The 20118-nt window shown below is 35.4% G+C and overlaps 1 protein-coding gene across 6 annotated transcripts in view; it reads left to right on the forward strand.

The window, feature by feature from the left end:
- VPS13A (vacuolar protein sorting 13 homolog A) overlaps positions 1-20118 on the forward strand; it is a 253881-nt gene that overhangs the window by 13495 nt on the left and 220268 nt on the right. For all 6 annotated transcript variants that reach the window (XM_023243364.2, XM_045043176.1, XM_023243365.2 and 3 more), the window contains exons 3-8: positions 1809-1851; positions 4325-4420; positions 4689-4790; positions 17166-17275; positions 17952-18011; positions 19940-19999. In XM_023243364.2, coding sequence (XP_023099132.2) covers positions 1809-1851; positions 4325-4420; positions 4689-4790; positions 17166-17275; positions 17952-18011; positions 19940-19999 — 471 coding nt within the window. The remainder of the gene's footprint in view (positions 1-1808; positions 1852-4324; positions 4421-4688; positions 4791-17165; positions 17276-17951; positions 18012-19939; positions 20000-20118) is intronic.

Here is a 20118-nt window from a genome sequence, read left to right on the forward strand (position 1 = left end):
ATATGATTTTATTTTAAATGGTTAATTTATCTTTCCAGTTGTCTTCAAGTTTTAATACCATGGTAACGATTTTTTTTTTTTACTATAGAATTCAGTGGTATTAATTACATTCATGATGCTATACAGTCATTAAGCGCTATCTTTTTTCTGTAACTTTTTCATTGGGTCAAAGGGAATCCTATAACAATTAAGAAGTAATGCCCTATTCCTCCTCTTTGTAGACCTTGCTAACCTTTAATCTACTTTCTGCTTCTATGAATTTGCTTGTTGTACCTCGTGAGTGAAATCCTGCCATGTTTGTCATACCGTGTTTGACACATTTCACTTAGCTCATTCCTCTAAGGTTTGTCTGTTGTTTTTATCAGGACATTATTTCATTTTGTGGCTGAGTAATATTCCAGTGTATCTTTATGCCACGTTTTGTTTATCCATTGATGTCTTGATAGACACTTGAGTTGTTTCTGCCTTTTGGCTCTTGTGAATAATGCTGCTGTAACACTGGCATACACGTGTCTGTTCAGTTCCCTCTTTTCAATCCCTGTGGGTAAATGCCTACCAGTGGAATTGCTGGATTTTATGGTAATTTTATGTTTAATGTTTTTAAGAACGGCCACTCCATTTTCCACACTAGTTGAGCCATCTTGTATTCCTACTACCAATGCATATAGTGTCCACTTTCTCCACATCCTTGCTAACATTTACTTATCTTTTTAAATCTTTCTTTTTTTTCATTTTACCTTAAGTACAGTCTACTCCTCGAGGTGGGGCTGGAGCTCCCGACCCCAAGATCAGAGTCACATGCTCTACCAGCTGAGCCAGCTAGGCACTGTTTTTGGTTTTCTGATTATACCCCTCCTAATAGACATAAAGTGGAATCTCATTTTGGTTTCTCTTAGCATTTCCCTCATGACTAGTGAGGCTGAGCATTTTTTCATGTGCTTATTGGCCATTTGTATATGTTCTTTGGATATGTCTGTTGAAAATAGTTGCTGATTTTTTAGTCAAGTTTTTGTTTGCTTGTTTGAATTGCATTTCTTTATGTATTCTTGATATTTTCCCTTATCAGATACATGATTTGCAAAATTGACCCCCATTCTTTGTGTTGCCTTATGCCTCTGTTGATAGTGTCCTTTGATGCACTAAAGTTTTTAATCTTGGTGAAATTTAATCCATCTTTTTTTTTTTTCTTTCGTTGTTTGTGTCTTTGGTGTGCTGTTCAAGAAATCACTGCCAAATGTAATGTCAAGAAGATTTTACCACATGTTTTCTTCTAAGGGTTTTGTAGTTTTAGTTCTTGTGTTTAGGTCTTATGTCCATTTTGAATTAATTTTTATATATGGTTATGAGGTAAGGGCTTCACTCTTTGGTGTGGATGTCCAGTGTTCTCAGCACCACTTATTGAAAAGGTTGTCCTTTTCCCCATTGGATGGGGAGAAATTCTTTTGAGGTTTTTTGCAAAGTGGAGTTTTAACCTCCCTGTAAGGACAAACTGATGATAAAATTTCCCACTTAATTTTCCCCTCAGACAATATAAAAGCAGTATGATTTTGGTAAGGGTAACTTAGGTCTTCTGTATTACTGCAGAACTTTCTCCCTATTTATTTAAAAATTATCAGTCTCCCTGAATGTTAAGGAGTTGAGAGTAATATGACAATTAAGTATTTACAAATTTAAATAAGTGTTGATGGTAAAGAGAAGGTGCAAGTTAACTGAATCCCTTTAAGTAATTGTGGGAAGAAAAAAATAGTCTTCTGTTTTGTTGGCCTGTATATATACTAATATTTTATATGTATATATATGTTTTGTAGAGTCAACTGGATGTACCATTTAAAGTTAAAGTTGGTCATATAGGTAAGCTGTGCTTATTATTTGAATGTCCTTGCTGGACTTGCAGTAAGAATGATATGCTTCGTATCTCTTTAATGTGATATTGTTAATGTTTCTGAGCACTAATTGAAAATCATGTGTTTTCATCTGGATAGAGCTTAGTACTGTAACTTAAAGATACTGTGTGGTCCATGTATCCCTTGTTTAAAAACTATGAAATTATACATTTACTAGGTGTTAAAAATGAGTGGAGAGCCAGTGTGTTAAATCCAATAGCATAACTGTCTCTGTTTCTTAGGTTTCTGACTAGTTATTGCTGTCTTCCAGTCATGGATGTCTGGTGTAAGGAGTAGGGTCTGGATTATCCAGGCAATGTGACTCGGAATGAGTCAGAAACTTAGTTTCTGAGGTTGTTTGCATACCTGTGTCCTAACAGCTGTCATTCTCTAATATTATTATTTTATTTTTTTCTACTAGACAATAAGTTTCTTCGTGTTTATTCTCACCACTTGGTACGATACCTGGCATATAGTAGGGACACAGTTTGTTGAGTGAAGGAAGTACCCATTTCCAAATGAGTGTACGGCATTATAATCAGTTTTAAAGGAACGTATGTTCCCCTTGCTATTACTGGGTGTTATTAATCTTATTGATCCTTCAGCGTTTGCTGCATTTAGCATGTGGAATTACATATATAGTAAATATAAATATATGGATATTTTGAAAACAGTTGTATTTATGTGGAAGATTTTTGGAATTGTCTTTGTTTTATATTTTTGTGTATTACAAATTTTCTAGATATCTGTACTTTTAGAAATGAGAATTTCTGGTAATGAGAGGAAAAGGTTTTTTTTAAGATTTAATGGTGAAAGTGCTACATTATTAACTTTGTGTCTATTTCTTTGATTATTAATGCTATTTTGTCACTGTTCTCTGTTCTTTTATTTCCTTTTTTGGATTATTAATATATGTGATACATGTGTGTGAGCAGTCTGATACATTTATACATTGTATCAGATTTGTCAGAATTATTTTTTCTAATGGGTTTATTTCATTCTGGTTATATTTTGGATGGTACACAAATTTGAAATGGTCACTGTCTCCTCTGATTTTTTTTTTTTTTAATGTTTATTCAGTTTTGAGAGAATGTGAGTGGGAGAGGGGCGGACAGAGAGGGGGACAGAGGATCTGTAGCGGGCTCTGCACTGACTGCACCAAGCCCGCTGTGGGGCTTGAACTCAGGAACTGTGAGATCATGACCTAAGCTGAAGTGGGACACTCAACCGGCTTAGTTACCTGGGTGACCCAGTCTTCTCTGATTTAAAACTTAGGAAGTCATCCCTGTTTTAGAAATCAGTTTATTTCTTTTTCTCTGGATTGATGTTGTAATATGAAATCTTTTTCTCAGTTTGAGTTTTATTTAAATGTTTCATTTTATTTATTCATTTATGTTTAAAGTTTATTTTTTGAGAGAGAGAGTGAGCAAGCAGGGGAGGAGCAGAGAGACAGGGAGAGAGGGAATCATGAGTAGCCTCCACGAGGTCATTGTGGAGCTGGAGGGGGGACTCCAGCTCAAAATCTGTGAGAGATCATGACCTGAGCCGAAATCAAGAGTCGGATCCTTAACTGACTGAGCCACCCAGGTGTCCTAGTTTGGGTTTTTGTTTTTTTTTTTAAACATGGAATTTTGGCCTTATGTAATGAGATAAATCTATGTAGGTTTTTTTCCCCTTCTCCAGTTACCAGTTAATGCAGCCATCGTGTTATTAATTTTTCCCTTCCCAATCATGGCAACTATTTCTAAATCAATAGACTCCTGCTTTCTAAAATATTTAAAGTATTTTAAGACAATTAGGGAAACTTTTTAAATACACAAGACTAGAATCAGTATAATGAATACCTTGCATCATATTTTTTAGTTTAATATCCCTAATGCTTTAAGGACATTTTGCTATTGGATTATAGTAAAACATTTTGAATGTTTGAATAGTTTGAATAATTTTCTAATCTTGTTCACAGTCTTTGATTATTATCATAGAAATCTGTGCACACATACACTTAGGGTGATAATGATACATATTGTATATATATCATCTATATATATGAAAAATACATCTTCAGTTTTATAATCCACCTTTTGACAGTGTACTATGAATACTTATAGTGATTTGGAGTAAGAATTGGGGAAATCAGAGTTCTGATAATCAAGGATTGTTGGTTAATGGCAGAAGAGTGTTGTTACGTTTGATGCAGCTTGCCATAAATAGAAACTTGTAAATTTTTAGAATAGCATTTAGATTTTCCAGCAGTACTAATACACATAATTTCAGATCGTCACAACAAAGGCGTGTTGTTTTGGGTTGTAAAATAGCTTTCTGTGAAGTGACTCGGCTTGTTGTCTTGCCATTTCTTCTAATGCCTGACAGAAAATAGACTGGCAGCAAATGCAGGTTGAATGAATAATATTTTTTGTCCTTTTTAAAAAAAATTCACATAGGTAATCTTAATCTTACAATTCCATGGAAAAACCTGTATACTCAACCAGTTGAAGCTGTCCTGGAAGACATTTATTTACTCATAGTGCCTTCTTCTCGTAAGTCAAATTTTAAACATTATAACTTCAAGCACTTTTATTTGTGGATGGAAAAATCTTTATCTCTCATAATGATATTCAAAATACTTTTGGTAAATATTTTGAGATATTTTTATGTTTGAATTAGCATTTGGGAATTCAAATTATATTGGTTTTTACTCTAGACTTTTGCAGACTTTGTATTAGTGATTATTTTTCAAGGGTATGTTTTGGAATGAGTATACTTAAACTTAAGATAATTAAATATTCTTTTCTGTGCTTCCTGTAGGAATAAAATACGATCCTGTAAAAGAAGAAAAACAACTCTTGGAGGCAAAGCAATATGAACTTAAGCGAATAGAAGAAGCAAAACAAAAAGTAGCTGATCAAGGTAAAGGAAACAGTAAATAGGAATGGTAATAAGAAAAGGAGAGAAGACCTAAATATTTATCACATGGGAATATTATTTTTCTCTGGAGGCATTGAAATTATTTAAAAAATATGAGATAATCTTATTACATGGGGAATTTTAATGTGGTTTGTCTATTTTTATGATGATTATAAAAATTTTACTTACAGAAACTTACTGTTTGACAAATAATACACATAGCTTATAAGGGTAAGGTTAGTTTTTAGCTATAATAATTAATTTCATCAAGTATATTTTTTTAGTTTTGTAGCTTTTTAATTTTTAAAATTGTTATTAAAACATTTTTTTAATGTTTACTTATTTTAGAGAGAGAGAGAGAGAGACAGAGGGAGAGAGCGGGAAAGGGGCAGAGCAAGAGGGAAACACAGAATCTGAAGCAGGTTCTGGGCTCTGAGCTGTCAGCACAGAGTCCTACGTGGGGCTCGAACTCAAAAACTGTGAGATCATGACCTCAACCAAAGTCCAGTGCTTAACTGACTAAGCCAGCCAGGTGCCCACAAATTTTTATTTTGTAAAATGTTTATTTTTGAGAGAGTCAGAGAGGGGGAGAGAGAATCAAAGAGGGGGAAAGACAGAGCACCCAAAACAGTCTGTGTGCTGTCAGCACAGAACCTGATGCAGGGCTTGAACTCATGAACTGCAAGATCATGACCTAAGCTGAAGTCAGATGCTTAACTGACTAAGCCACCCAGGCACCCTAGTTTTCTAGCCTTTTTTTTTTTTTTTTTTTTTTTTTTTTTAATTTCCCTTATATCAGTTCTTAATCTTTTGGAGATACTTAGTTGTTTGATATAATTATGTTTTCCCAAATCTTTTTGGTTACCCTCTGGCTTCATATCCTTTCCTATTCAGCCTAAACCAAGTAGTTCATTATTTCAACCCTTTCTTTTCTCATTGGAAGAGCTGTCTTGCAGAAATCGAATTCCTTTCCACTTGTGTGGTGGTGACTTTTGTATTTTTTGTATTCTGTTCTCTCTAGTAAAACTTTCTCCTTAGCCTATAAATACATTGTACCTGGTCTTATCTTCAAACACAAAATGATCTTCCTAACCTGGTTATCATTTGTCTTCTGTTCCTCTTTTGTTTAATAGCCAAGCATCTTAAAAATGTATGTATACTTACACCACTATCCTTGCCTTGCATTTATTTAGTTACTCATTTTTTTTTTTTTGATAAAAAATAAAACCCACTAGGAAACATTTTACCTTTTGACAAAGAGGTAAAAACGTTAAAGGAGATTTAATGCAAATTCTGGTGACACTTCTTGTAATTATATTTTCATACCCTGTGTAGTTGTTTATCTCTGTCCCCAGTCTTTTTTTATTCAAATATTTTTTTTATTATAGCACACATGTAACAAAGTTTACCATCTTAACCATTTTTAAGTGTACAGTTCGCTGGTATTAAATACATTTAGAATGTTGTACAACTCTTAGTACCATCCATTTCATATCTCTTTTCTTGTAAAATTGAAACTTTATAGCCATTAAATGACAATCCACCCATTCCACGCCCCTCAGTTAGCACCCCTGGCGACCACAACTGTACTTTCTTGTCTCTGAAATTTTGGCTACTCTGAGTACTTCATGTAAGTGGAATTATACAACGTGTCTTTTTCTAACTGGCTTATTTCACTTAGCATCATGTCTTCAAGATCTGTCCATGTTGTAGCCCTTGTCACAATTTCCCTTTTAAGGCTAAATATTGCTAAATAGTATTCCATTTTTTGTATATACCACACTTGCCTTGCCCATTCACCCATCTACGGACACTTGGGTCGTTTCTGTGCTTTAGCTGTCGTGAATAAAGCTGCTCTGAACATGGGAGCACAAGTATTCCTTTGAGACATTGTTTTCAATTCTTTCGGGTATATACACACAAGTGCAGTTGCTGGATCATAGGTAATTGTACTGTATTTTTGACTTTTTGAGGAATCACCATACTGTTTTCAACAGGGACTTGTACCATTCTGCATTTTCACCAACAATGCCCAAAGGTTTTGATTCCTTCACATCCTTGCCAATGCTTGTTTTATCTTTTCTTCATGGTAGCATCCTAATGGGGATGAAGTGGTATCTCATGTAGTTTTGATTTGCATTTCCCTGAAGATTAGTATATTAGTGTCTTTTCATGTGCTTATTGGCCATTTGTATATCTTCTTTGGAGAAATGTCTATTTGAGTCTTCTGCCCATCTTTTAGTTGGGTTGTCTTTGGTTGTTGTTTGGTGCTACGAGTTCTTTATATATTCTCCATGTTAATCTTTCACTAAATACACGATTTGCAAATTTTCTCCCATTCTTTGTGTAACCATTCTGTTGATAGTGTCTTAATGCAAAAAATGTTTAAATTCCCACGAAGCCCATTTTGTCATCTTTTGTTGCTTGTGCCTTGGTGTGATATGCAAGAAATCATCGCAAAATCATCACCAAATCCAGTGTCATGCAGCTTTTGTCCTGTGTTTTCCTCCAAGAGTTTTATAGTTTTAGGTCTTAAATTTAAATCCATTTGGAATTAGTTTTTTCATATGTTCTTTGATAAGCAAGGTCTGACTTCATCCTCTTGTTCATTCTCTTCATATCCCGTTTTCCCAACGTTGTTTATTAAAACTATTGTCCATTCCTGATTGAGTAGTCTTGGTCCCTTATCAAAAATCATTTGACCGTGTATGCAAGGGTTTATTCTGAGTGCTGTATTCTGTTTTATTCGTCTGTCTTTATGGCAGTACCACACTGTTTGGATTACTGTAGTTGTGTTGTAAATTTTGAAATCTGGAGTATAAGTCTTTCACCTTTTGTTCTTCCTTTTCAAGACTGGTTTTCCTCTGTGGGAGTCCCTTGAGTTTCCTTATGAATTTAAGGAGCATTTTTCTGTTTCTGCGAAAAGTATAATTGGGATTGCTTTGAATCTGTAGATTGCTTTGGGCAGCATTGACATGCTAACAGTGGTTCCCAATCCATAAACTTGGGTATGTTTCCATTTATGTCTTTTAAAATATCTTTTTAAAAATGTACAAGTCTTTCACCTCCTTGGTTATGTTAATCCCTAAGTTATTCTTTCTGATGCTATTGTAAAAGGAATTGTTTCTGTAATTTCCTGCTCAGATTCTTCATTGTTAGGGATTAGAGATAGGCAATTGATTTTGTGTGTGTGTGTGTGTGTGTGTGTGTGTGTGTGTGTGTGTGTGTTGACTTTGTACCCTGCTACTTTGCTGAGTTAATTAGTTTCAATAGTTGTTTTGTGAGGCATTTAGAGTTTTCTTCATATAAGATCATATTATCTGTGAACAGAGATTTTACTTCATTTTTTTGATTTGGATGACTTTTGTTTCTTGCCTGATTACTCTGGCTAGACCTTCTAGTAGTATGTTGAATAAAAGTGACAAAACTGGACATTTTTGCTGTCTTTCTGATTTTCAAGGAAAAGCTTTCAGCCCTTCTATTAAGTATGGTGTTTGCTGTGGGCTTTTTGTATATGAATTTTATTATGTTAGGTAGTTTCCTTCTAGTCCTAGTTTTTTGATTGTTGTTATTAAAAAAGGATTTTGAGTTTTGTTAAATGGTTTTTCTTCATCAATTGAGATGATCATATATATTTTTTTATTTGGTAAATGTTTGATTTATTTGGTAATTTTTAGCAAATTTATTTGGTAAGTTGACTTATATATCTACCCATCTTTCCATTCCAGCAATAAATTCTATTGAGTCATGCTATATAATTTTTTATAACACTTTTTTTTAATGTTTATTCATTTTTTTTTTTCTTGGAGAGAGAGAGAGTGAGTGGGAGAGGGAGACACAGAATCTGAAGCAGGTTCCAGGCACTGAGCTGTCAGCACAGAGCCCCACGTGGGGCTTGAACTCACAGACCGTGAGATCACGCCCTAGCCGAAGATGGAAGCTTAACCGACTGAGCCACCCAGGCGCCCCTTGAATTTTTTTAATGTGCTGTTGAATTTTGTTTGTTGGCATTTCATTATTTGCATCAGTATTTATTAGGAATATTGATCTGTAGTTTTCTTGTAGTATCGTTGTATGGTTTTGGTAGCAGATTAATACCTCATACATTGAGTTTGGAAGTATTCCCTTTAATTTGTTTTTGAAAAGTTTGAAGAGGATTGATGTTTTAAGTGTTTGGTAGAATTCACCAAAGAAGCAATCAGTTCCACGGCTTTTGTTAGGGGAGTTTTGATCACTGATTCAATCTTTTTACTAGTTTTATATGTGTGTGTATATATATATTTTATATATACATATATATTATATATATGTATTTTATATATATATATATGGGTATATATAATACATATATCTATTCACATTTTCTATCTCTGTAATTTTGTCTTGGTACGTATTGTGGTTCTAGGAATTTGTCCATTTCATTTGGTTAATCCAGTTCGTTAGGATACAGTTATTCACATAATGTGTATAATCCTTGTTTCTGTAAAATCTTTAGTAATACACCTACTCTCATATGTAATTTTGGTAATTTGAGCCTTACTCTTTTTATCTTGGTCCATTTAGCTATTTTTCAATTTTGTTGACCTTTTCAAAAAACCCAACTTTTGGTTTCATTTGATTTTTTTTTTTTCAAGTTGTTCTTCTATTCTTCAGTTTATCTCTACTTGAATCTTTATTTTTTCTTTCCTTCTGTTAGCTGTGGATATAGTTTGTCCATTATTTTCATATTGTTTAAGTTATAAAGTTAGGTTCTTCTGAGGTCTTTTTGTTTTTTTCTTACAGCTATAAATTTCCATTTTAATACTTTTTTGCTGTGTCCCATAAATTTTGGTATGCTGTGTTTTTGTTTTCATATATCTAAGTGTTTTCTAATTTCCCTTATGACTTGTTCTGTGATCCATTGGTGGTTTAACAGTGTTTTGTTTAATTTCCACAAATACATGAATTTTTAAATTTTCCTTCCATTTTCTTATTTTTTTTAAAGGTTTGCTAATTTTTGAGCAAGAGCACGTGAGTTAGGGAGAAGCAGAGAGAGGGAGACAGAGGATCTGAAGCAGGCTCTGCACTCATAGCAGAGAGCCACTGCTGAGCTCTCTGAGGAACCCCAACTTGTGTTTTATTTCTAACATTATTCTGATGTGGTCAAAGATGGCACTTTGCATGATACCTGTATTTTTAAATCTAGTTAGACTTAATTTGTGTCCTAATATGCGTTCTGTCATGGAAAATGTCTTAGATGTACCAGAGAACAGTGGGTCTTGTGTTTTAATCCATTCAGTTTGTGTCTTTTGAGTAGATTGTTTAATCCATATCCACATATATACATACATATGTACGTATATGTGTGTATATGTACAAATATAAATATGAACTAATATTGGTATATTTTATATATATATATATATATTTTTTTTTTAATTGTTTATCTTTGAGAGAGAAAAAGCATGTACATGAGCAGGGGAGGGGCGGAGAGAGAGAGAGGGAGAGCAAGAATCCCAAGCATGTCCTGAGCTGCCATTGCAAAGCCCGATGTGGGGCTCAAACTCACAAACCCATGAGGTCAGGACTTGAACTGAAACCAAGACTTGGATGCTTAACTGACTGAGCCACCCAGGCACCCCAGATCCATATACTTTTAGAATAATTACTGATAACTTACAGACTTACTTCTGTCCTTTTGCCATTTGTTTTCTGTGTGCCTTATTTGTCACTCATTTACTGCGTTACTCTCTGAGTTTGGTTGACTTTGTATAATGAAATGTTTAAATTTTTATTTCGGGGCGCCTGGGTGGCTCAGTCGGTTAAGTGGCCGACTTCGGCTCAGGTCATAATCTCACAGCCCGTGAGTTCGAGCCCCGCATCGGGCTCTGTGCTGACAGCTCAGAGCCTGGAGCCTGTTTTGGATTCTGTGTCTCCCTCTCTCTGACCCTCCCCCGTTCGTGCTCTGTCTCTCTCTGTCTCAAAAATAAATGTTAAAAAAAAAAAATTTAAATTCTTATTTCATTCATCTCGTGCATATTCTATAGGTATTTTCTCTACGGATACCCTGAGAATTACATTTTTGACATCCTTAAGTTAGTACACTTTAAGTTATACTAGCTTAACCTCAGTAACATACAGAAACTCTACTGTTTTACATCTCCCTCCTCACTTTTTTAAATTGCTGTTGTCACAGAATTGCATCTTTATATATTGTTGCCGAAAACAAACTATTTTGAATAGATTAGCGTCTTAAATAATTAGAAAACAACAGGCTGAGTTATAAAGCAAAGTTACCATAATACTAGCATTTAGACTAAGAAGTTTTTTTTATAAGTACATTGGTCTCTCAAATCATGTAGAATGCAAAAAGTGGAGTTACAAACCACTGTTATGGTAACGATAATTGATGATTGCAGATGTGTTATCTTTTGTTGGGATCATTGTTGTTTCATGCAGTATCTCTGGTTATTGTGTAGGGAAGGTCTGGTGACAGTCTTACTCAGCTTTTATTTATCTTGGAATGTCTTTATTTCTCCCTCACTCTTAAAGGGCATTTTTGCTGGATATAGAATTCTTGGTTGAAAGATTTTTTTTTTTCTTAGCACTTTCAGCAGTTTGGTCCATTGCCTTTCTGCCTTTTTTCTGATGAAAAATCTATTGATAAAATTATTAACGATCCCTTCCATGTGATGAGCAGCTTCTCTCTTCATGTTTTCAAGATTCTCTTTTTATCTTTGGTCTTTGAACGTTTGCTTATAATTTGTATCCTTGGGTCTCTTTGAGTTCTTCCTTGGAGTTCTTTGAGTTCCCTGGGTGAATATAATCATGTCTTTCTTTAAATGTGGCCAGTTTGCGGCTAGTATTTCTCATTTTTTAGTTTTTATTTTTTTGAGATTTTTCATTCTTTAGTCATCTAAACACCCAGTGTGGGGCTCGAATTTACAACCCTAGATAAAGAGTTGCACACTCTACTGACTAAGCCACACGGGAGTCCCTCAGCCAGTATGTCTTCAGATATTCTCTCTGACCCTTTCTCTGTCTTTTTTCCGTCTGGGACTCCCACAGTGCATGTGTTGGTCCACTTGGTGTCCCCTGGGTGTCTGTTAGGCTCTGTTCACTTCAATTTATTTCTTTCTGTTCCTCAAATTTAATAATTTGTTGTTGTTCTGTCTTCATGTTTGTCTATTGCAGTCTCCCTTTGAATCTCTATGATGAATTTTTCCTTTTAGTTATGGTACTTTTCTGCTTCTGAATTTTTTTTTAATTTTTTTCTTTATAGATATTTCTATTTTTTCATTCATTATTTTCTTGATGTTCTCCACATCTTCCTTTAGATCTTTGAGCATCTATGTGACAGTTGTTTTAAAGTCTGTCTAGTGGGGCACCTGAGTGGCTCAGTTGCTTCTGGACTTTGGCTCAGGTCATGATCTCATGGTTTGTGAGTTCAGTGCCCATGTCCAGCTCCACACTGATGGTGCAGAGCCTGCTTGGGATTCTCTATCCTTCTTTTCTCTGCCCCTCCCCACTTGCACTCTCTCAAAATAAGTAAACTAAAAAAAAAAAAAAAAAATAGATCTGTCATCGTATCTTCTTCAGGAATAGTTTTTGTTAACTTATTTTTTTGTCTGTTAAACGGGCCATATCTTCCTGCTTCTTTGTATCGTTGGTGATTCTTTTTAAAATCTAGATATTTGGATATAATAATGTGATATCTGTGGAAATGAGATTCACCCCCATTCCCATTGTTTTTTTTTTTTTTTTAGAGCTTTTTTTTCTTTTTCATTATTGTAGGCTACCCCTAGTCCAAGGATCAATCTGAGGTATAAATGTAAGGTATTCTCAGGACTTTGCTGAGCCCAAGCCTATGCCTTTCCCTGAACGTGTATGGTCACATTCTTATTTTCCCTGCATATGGAGTTGGTTTTGAATGTCCTAGTCTGTAATGTTTTGCTCACAAATGGGGAGAAGAGAACAATGAAGGGGGACAAAAACAAAAAAGGTTGCGAGTCCTTTAAAAGCCCTGGATGTCACTTTGGCTGGAGAGGGAGGGGCTTGCAACAGTTGAAAAAGGTGCAGTGACCACATCCACCCTTCTCTGTGATCAGGAGCAGCAACCAGCCATTAGAGCACAAATCTCCAAATATTTGGAGGATGGGTCCTTTCTTCCCACCTTGGTTCCTGCAAGTTGAGTTGCAAGGTGCTTCAGGAATGTGTGCACGGCTGGCTGCAGTAGGCCTGAGAATAGGGGCCCGGGTGAGCTGCTGCTATGGTAAAGAGCTAAAGTGGATGTGAATGAAGTGCAGTTTACATTCAAGCCTTCTCTGCAAGTTGCAAGTTGCAAGCCTTCAGTAGATTCTGGAGTTCCAGAATCTTTACATTAGGCACATTTTGCCTATTGCGTTATCTAGCTAGGAAGACAGATTCTTGGTGTTTTCTACTCTGCCATTTTCCTCTTCTCCAGTCCTTTCTTTACTAAGTCTCCTAGGCTTTTGCCTTTTAAAAATTATTTTCATCTTCTCAAAATAATACATATACATAGATTTAAAAGTTAGTAATATTAGTACCACAATTTAGAAATTCTGTCTCCTGGCTCGGCCCCTAAGCCTGCTCCATATAGATCTGCTTTTAAGTTTTTTGGGTTTTGTTTGATGTTTTTATTTACTTTTGAGAGTGTGAGTGGAGGAGGGGCAGAGAGGGGGACAGAGGACCCCACGTGGGCTCTGCACTGACAGCAGCGCTCCTGACGTGGGCTCGAACTCACCAACTGTGAGATCTTACCTGAGCTGAAGTCAGATGCTCAACTGACTGAGCCACTCAGGAGCCCCTACTTTTAAGTTTTAAAGTGTTTTTGTGGTTACTTCCATGCTACTATATAAGATGATCACATCCCTATTACTTGATTCATTATGCTTATACATCATTTATATAGAGAGGCTTCCTTTTATGGACTGTAAGGTTGACCCATTTTTCTGTCTTTCTAGTATAATTGCGTGTTTGGTTAAATTAGTATTCATTGTTTATGTTATTATGGCTATATATAAATGTTTACTACTGAGCCAAATAGTATATATGCTCTGATTACATATGTTTTTTGGTGCAACTTTATTATTTCCTTGGCAATAGTAGGTGGATGTAGGGTGATTATTATATAGTAGTTTTTCTTAACGTGTCTGGTTTCAATGTGATGGATCTCCCTGTATCTGTAAGTACATGGTTTTAGAGTCTGCAGTCTGTTGCGTGTATTTTCTTCAGAAGAAATTCTTGCTTCTCACTAGGATGGGAAAAGGATAGTTGTATGGCTGTGTGGACTAAGGGAGGGAGGATACCTGGAAGTCTAACTACTAATTACACCAGACTTAAGCCAATCCTCGTATTATCATCCTCTCCCTGCCATTTATGTTCTCTGAGGACTCCAGTTCCTGAATCTTCCCAGGATTCTGGCTTTTGACTCATCTTTATTATTGGCCTCTCCATTTATTATAGGTATTTAGAAGAATTTCTTCATCTCTGCTAAGTAGGTTAAGGCCATCTGCATTCTAGCTTCCAGACTACTGAAGGTATATCTTACCTGTTTTTTTCCTGTACTCTTTCTTGACCTTGGGGATTTATCCATTTTCCCCCTTTACTTTTGCATTAATGAGGTCTTACTGAGAAGTAGAAAAATAGGTAACAGTCCACCATGTTTAATCAGAAGTCCTTATTTTTTACATTGGTCTAAAATTAGAAACGTTTATGCTTAAAACTCATCAGTGATAGCTTATTGTTATCAGGTAGAAGTTTAAACTCTTCAGCGTGATATGTAAAAGTTCGTATGATTTGAATCCTATTTACCTCTTCAGCCTTATTACTGACCCCATCCCTTTCTCTTCTATTCTTTTGTTCTAAACATACTGACCTACTTATAGTTTATTGAGCGTATCAATTTCTCTGAATATATCTCACTTTTACTCTATCTAACATGTAATTGTGAGTTACCAGCATTGAAATGATAGTTGAGGTGTATGGTGTGGATGAGATTCCCTGAAGCAGCAGTAGAGGAGAGGAGAAGTCCTAGGACTGAGCCTTAAGGAAATGTAACCTTTAATGATGGTGTAAAAGAGGAACACAGAAAAAAAAATCAAGAAAGAGTGATGAGGGGCACCTGGGTTGCTCAGTCGGTGGAGCGTTTGACTTGGCACAGGTCATGATCTAACGATTTATGAGTTCGAGCCCCACATTGGGCTCTCTGCTGTGAGTGGAGAGCCCTCTTTGGATCCTCTGTCCCTCTCTCTCTCTCTCAAAAAAATGAACACCAAAAAAATAATAAAAAAAAAAGTCATCAGATAAGTATAAAGAAATTTGGAGATTATGATTTCATGGGAAAAGTGTGTTTTAGGAAGCAAAGAATTTATCAGATCCTAATGAGGTATTAGGTAAATTAAAGAAATAATCATTTTATTTACGTCATGCATGTCATGGGTCATTGAGTGATGATTACGGAAAAGGAACTTCTGTTTCTTCCAAAGTTGGAGACAAGGTCATCTAACAGTAAAGAGAGCAATGGAAGGATTGTTAGACCTTTGAGGAGAATCAGAAAGAATTTGACTTAGTTGTTCCAGAGCATGTGAACAAGTTGAGTGGAGAAATGTAGTAAGTGGCTGTTGGGATGAAGTTGGTGATACTTAATTTATAGTAATTTCAGTCCTGTTGTGATTTTTCTCTGGTGCTCAACTGGCAAGGTTAAGCATGTTGATATAAAAAGTAGAAAGTTGGTTTTATTCAGGGTTGGAGCTTTATTGACAGAGGAAAATGAGCAAAAAGGAATAAAAGGGTTGAAAATGTTGGTGAAATAAGACATTATGGAATCTGTGCTGGTTAAGGGATTCAGAAGGAAATACTGGGTAGGGAAAGAAAGATTTAAGCATTTAATTGAATGACTGAATAGGTTTATAAAGGATTTTATTAGGATGTGGTGTCGTATTCAAAGATTAAAATGCTCTTTCTTCAAAGAGCTTTTATTTTGTTTACTTATTCTAAAGTCTTTTTGTATTTAATATATTTACTTACCCGCTATTCACTGACACTTGGATTTGATGTAAATTTATCTTCATCAGCCTGTCCTCCTTGGCCAGTTGAATTAGTAGTGGGTCATGAGAGGAAAAAACAGATACTCTGTATGTACAGTGAGACAGGACTACAGATAGAAAATGAGATAGTTTTCATTGACATTTTCAAATGGAGAAAAAAGGGACAGTAACCCGTGGTTATCAAATGCATATTAAAAAAGGACTTAGCGGTGTGCTGGGTGAGTGACTCAGTCGTTTAAGTGACCGACTCTTGATTCTGGTTCAGGTCATGATCTCACGGTTCATGAGTTCAAGCCCTATGTCAGGCTCTGCAGCTGGTATCACAGAGCCTGCTTGGGTTGGGATTCTGTCCTCTTCTCTCTCTCTCTCTCCCTCTCTCCCTCTCTCCCTCTCTCCCTCTCTCCCTCTCTCCCTCTCTCCCTCTCTCCCTCTCTCCCTCTCTCCCTCTCCCTCTCTCCTACTTGCACCATCTCTCTCTCAAAATAAATAAATTAAAGGGGCGCCTGGGTGGCGCAGTCGGTTAAGCGTCCGACTTCAACCAGGTCACGATCTCGCGGTCCGGGAGTTCGAGCCCCACGTCAGGCTCTGGGCTGATGGCTCAGAGCCTCGAGCCTGTTTCCGATTCTGTGTCTCCCTCTCTCTCTGCCCCTCCCCTGTTCATGCTCTGTCTCTCTCTGTCCCAAAAATAAAATAAACGTTTGAAAAAAAAATAAATAAATAAATAAATTAAAAATGGAAGAAATTAGGAGTTTCAATACTTTGTTTTTTCTATTCCCCTAGAAAGTTTTGAAACTGGAGATAGTTAATATCTTTTTTAGAAAATGAAACAAATGATGAATTTCCTTAATTCTTACTTGAAAGAAGAAAGGATTGCCTATCTTCCTGTTCTGGATTCATCAGAAGAAGAAACATATTCAAGTATTTCATACATCAAACCACAGACAATTTGTAATAGTATCACTAATTTTAAGGGCAATTCGTTGTTACTGTTTCTGGCTTTTCTAATTTAAGCCTATTAGAATTCTTACCAAATAATCTTCATTGTTTTCCAGGTCTTTATGGACCCAGGTATAGTTGTAAAATTTAATGGCAGGAAGTTATAAATAGTTGGCTTTAGTTTCATTGAAAAAGTAGATTTTGAAACTATTTGTATTTGGTTGCCTTTGAGTCTTTGGTGTGGAAGACTTTGGGAAAGGATGCTCTTGGTGTTCTGTTTATAAAGACAGATTTTTTTAACACGGTGATGTTTATGTTATCTCCATATGTGGATGGATATTTATAGAGTATATTTTTCATTCGAGTTAAAAAAAAAAAGTATTTGCTATTGTAGAAAAACATCAGGTGGAGAAACCGGACACTTTCACAGAAAAATTAATTACTCAGATCATAAAAAATCTTCAAGTGAAAATTTCCAACATCCATATTCGTTATGAAGATGATGTAAGTATTTTAATAGGTGAAACTTATTTTTATATTTTCATATATATACTTTATGGTTTGTTGACACCTGCTCTGTTGTGGCCAGCCTATTGGATGCCGGGGAGTGGAGGGACACAGATCTGAAGGTGACCTGATCTTTCTGTTTTGTAATCATAGTTTCAATTTGCAGTGTTTAATGCCTTGATTACACTTTGCTAAAATGTTCAAAAATCAGATAATGAAGGAAAATGCCTTCCTCTATTGCAGTCACCTTGGGTAGTTGGGCATTATGTAGTTGGCGAGTCACGTATTTTTAGAATACTTTATATTTGCCTCTTGGAAGTTATACTGGTCTAGGAATCAGTAGAGGTAGATTTAGGTTGTTTATCTCAAATAGATCCTGTGTCTCTAAAATGCATAATTATTGGCTTCTCACAGTACTATTGTGAGGTCAGTTTTTTGATAAACTGGTTTTTTATACATTGAAAAATACAAAGATTTATTATTGTGCAACACTAATACATTGATAATTAAAATTTTAATTAATATTGGGAAAAACACAGGAATAAAGGTTGTTCTAAAAAGTAGTAAAATGTTTTTGAGTATTTGAAAAAGAATGTTTTCCAGAAAACGAACTTTTTCTGTAATTTTGTTTAACCACTAAAAATCTGAGTAAAATTTGCTCTTTTCTCTTTAGATCACAAATCGAGACAATCCATTGTCATTTGGTATTTCCCTTCAAAATCTCAGCATGCAGGTACTTTGTTTAAAAAGCAGTTTAACCATATTGTGCAGTTCATCAAGCTATTAGTGTTCTTGTATGCTAGCATCAAAAATAGGTGTCTATGTAGAATTGGTACAGAAAGTGCATAAGGTAGAATGGAATTCAGGGTAGGTAGTTTAGCATCTCAAAAAATGTTTGATAATCAAATTTAGTTTAAAATATGAAGGCCTATTATTTGCAGAATATATTTGATATTTTTTCCTTAAAAAATCCATTTCTTAAATACAAAATAAAAGTAATGTTTATTTCAGAAACCGATAAATCATGAAAAACATAAAGAAATCACTCATTTTCTTACCACCATTATTAATATGGTGGCAAACTTGGTTCCTGATTTTTCAAATTGAGGAATTTTTAAAGTATGGGAGCAAATAGAGGATTATGGAACATTGTTGCATCAATGTTGTGGACAGTTGAGGAATCTGTCATTTGGTTTATATTTTGAATACTTTTAAAGAATAAACTGTTAGGAATAAAGTTTAAAACCCTTTTGTTTCCTACTCTTACCCTTCTCCCAGAGATAAACATCCTAAATTTTTAAACTTTGGTATAATATGTCAATTAGAAATGTATAATACCGGTAGGTTTTTAAAAGTTTACATAAATACTTTACATGATTTTTCTACAAATTTTCATTTTCTCTTCACAGTGTTAATATTTACTTGTGTTGCTACATGTAATTCAATTCAGTTTAATTGCTCTGTAGTATTTCATTACATGCTTTATTTATTTATATCCATTGAGTTTTTGTGTACAATTTCTTCTTAAAACATGGACCTACTACAAGCAAAAAAAGAAAAGCCAAATTAAAAGTTATTCACTAAAGTTGGGTGGGATAAACTGTCAAATGCTGCTGTTAGTTTGAAAAATAAGGATGAGAATGACATTGGGTATGGCAACATGTGGGTCATGGGTAACTGTGACAGAGCGGTTTTGACCATCCCCTTTGGGAGACCTTAGAAACTGGTCCCCTAGTGCAGACCTGTTCAGTTAGAAACTCAGCTGGGGGCCCAGCAATCTAGGGTTTAGAAAGCCCTCCAGGTGATTTTGATACACACTAAAGTTTGAAAGTCACTGTTGTCATCTGTTCAGTTCTCTACCAGAAAATGAAAACCATCTTTGTAGAATAAGCATCTAAACACTTGATTGCCCTCAGTGGCTTCTCATTGCTATTAGAATAAAGTCAATAGTGTTGTTTTAAAATAGTTTTAATCTATTTTAATCTGACCCCTGGTAACATCTGGTTTCATCTCTTTTGTTTGCTTTATGTTCTCTGGCAATACTGGGCTTCTTCAATTCCCTGAACATGTTGTATATTTGCATGTTTTCCTACTCTGAATCATATTGCCTACTAACCTTAAAATCAATAATTTCCAATTTTTTTTTAATGTTTATTTACTTTTGAAAGAGAGTGGGAGTGGGGGGCGGGGAGGGGCGCAGAGAGAATTGGAGACACAGAATCCCAATCCCTCTGAGCTGTCAGCACAGAGCCTGACATAGGACTCAAACCCACGAACTGTGAGATCATGACCTGAGCTGAAGTCGGGTGCTCAACTGACTGAGCCACCCAGGCGCCCCTTAAAATCAGTAATTTCTATCCATATATCATGTATTAGTCATCACTTTCTCCATTACCCGCTGAGTTTGAGGCTCCTACATTATTCTGAGAACTGTGTATTTAACCTCTGGGGTGGCACTTACCTGTTTGTAATTGCCTGTTGACTTGTTTGCTTTTTCAGTCAACAGTGAGCTCTTTGAAAACAGACTTTGTTGTGGTTAATATCCTTTCACTGAAAGTTTTCAAGGACATTTTCATGGGAAATTGGTCAAGGGCATGTTGATAACAATTTATCAGTCAGCCATTTCATGTGTTATGACACTTTTACTGTTTTTATTTTCAGACAACTGATCAATTCTGGATTCCATGTTTACATGATGAAACTGAGAAACTCTTTCGTAAGGTAAAATAAATATCCTGTCAACCCATAGTCTTGATAAAAAAGACTTTTATTAAGGATTCGTGTGAGTTTTTACTTGCTTAACTTGATTATATGATTCAGTGATTTGAGACTTCTGAAAA

Source organism: Felis catus, chromosome D4, assembly GCF_018350175.1.
Source record: "Felis catus isolate Fca126 chromosome D4, F.catus_Fca126_mat1.0, whole genome shotgun sequence".
NCBI lineage: Eukaryota > Metazoa > Chordata > Mammalia > Carnivora > Felidae > Felis > Felis catus.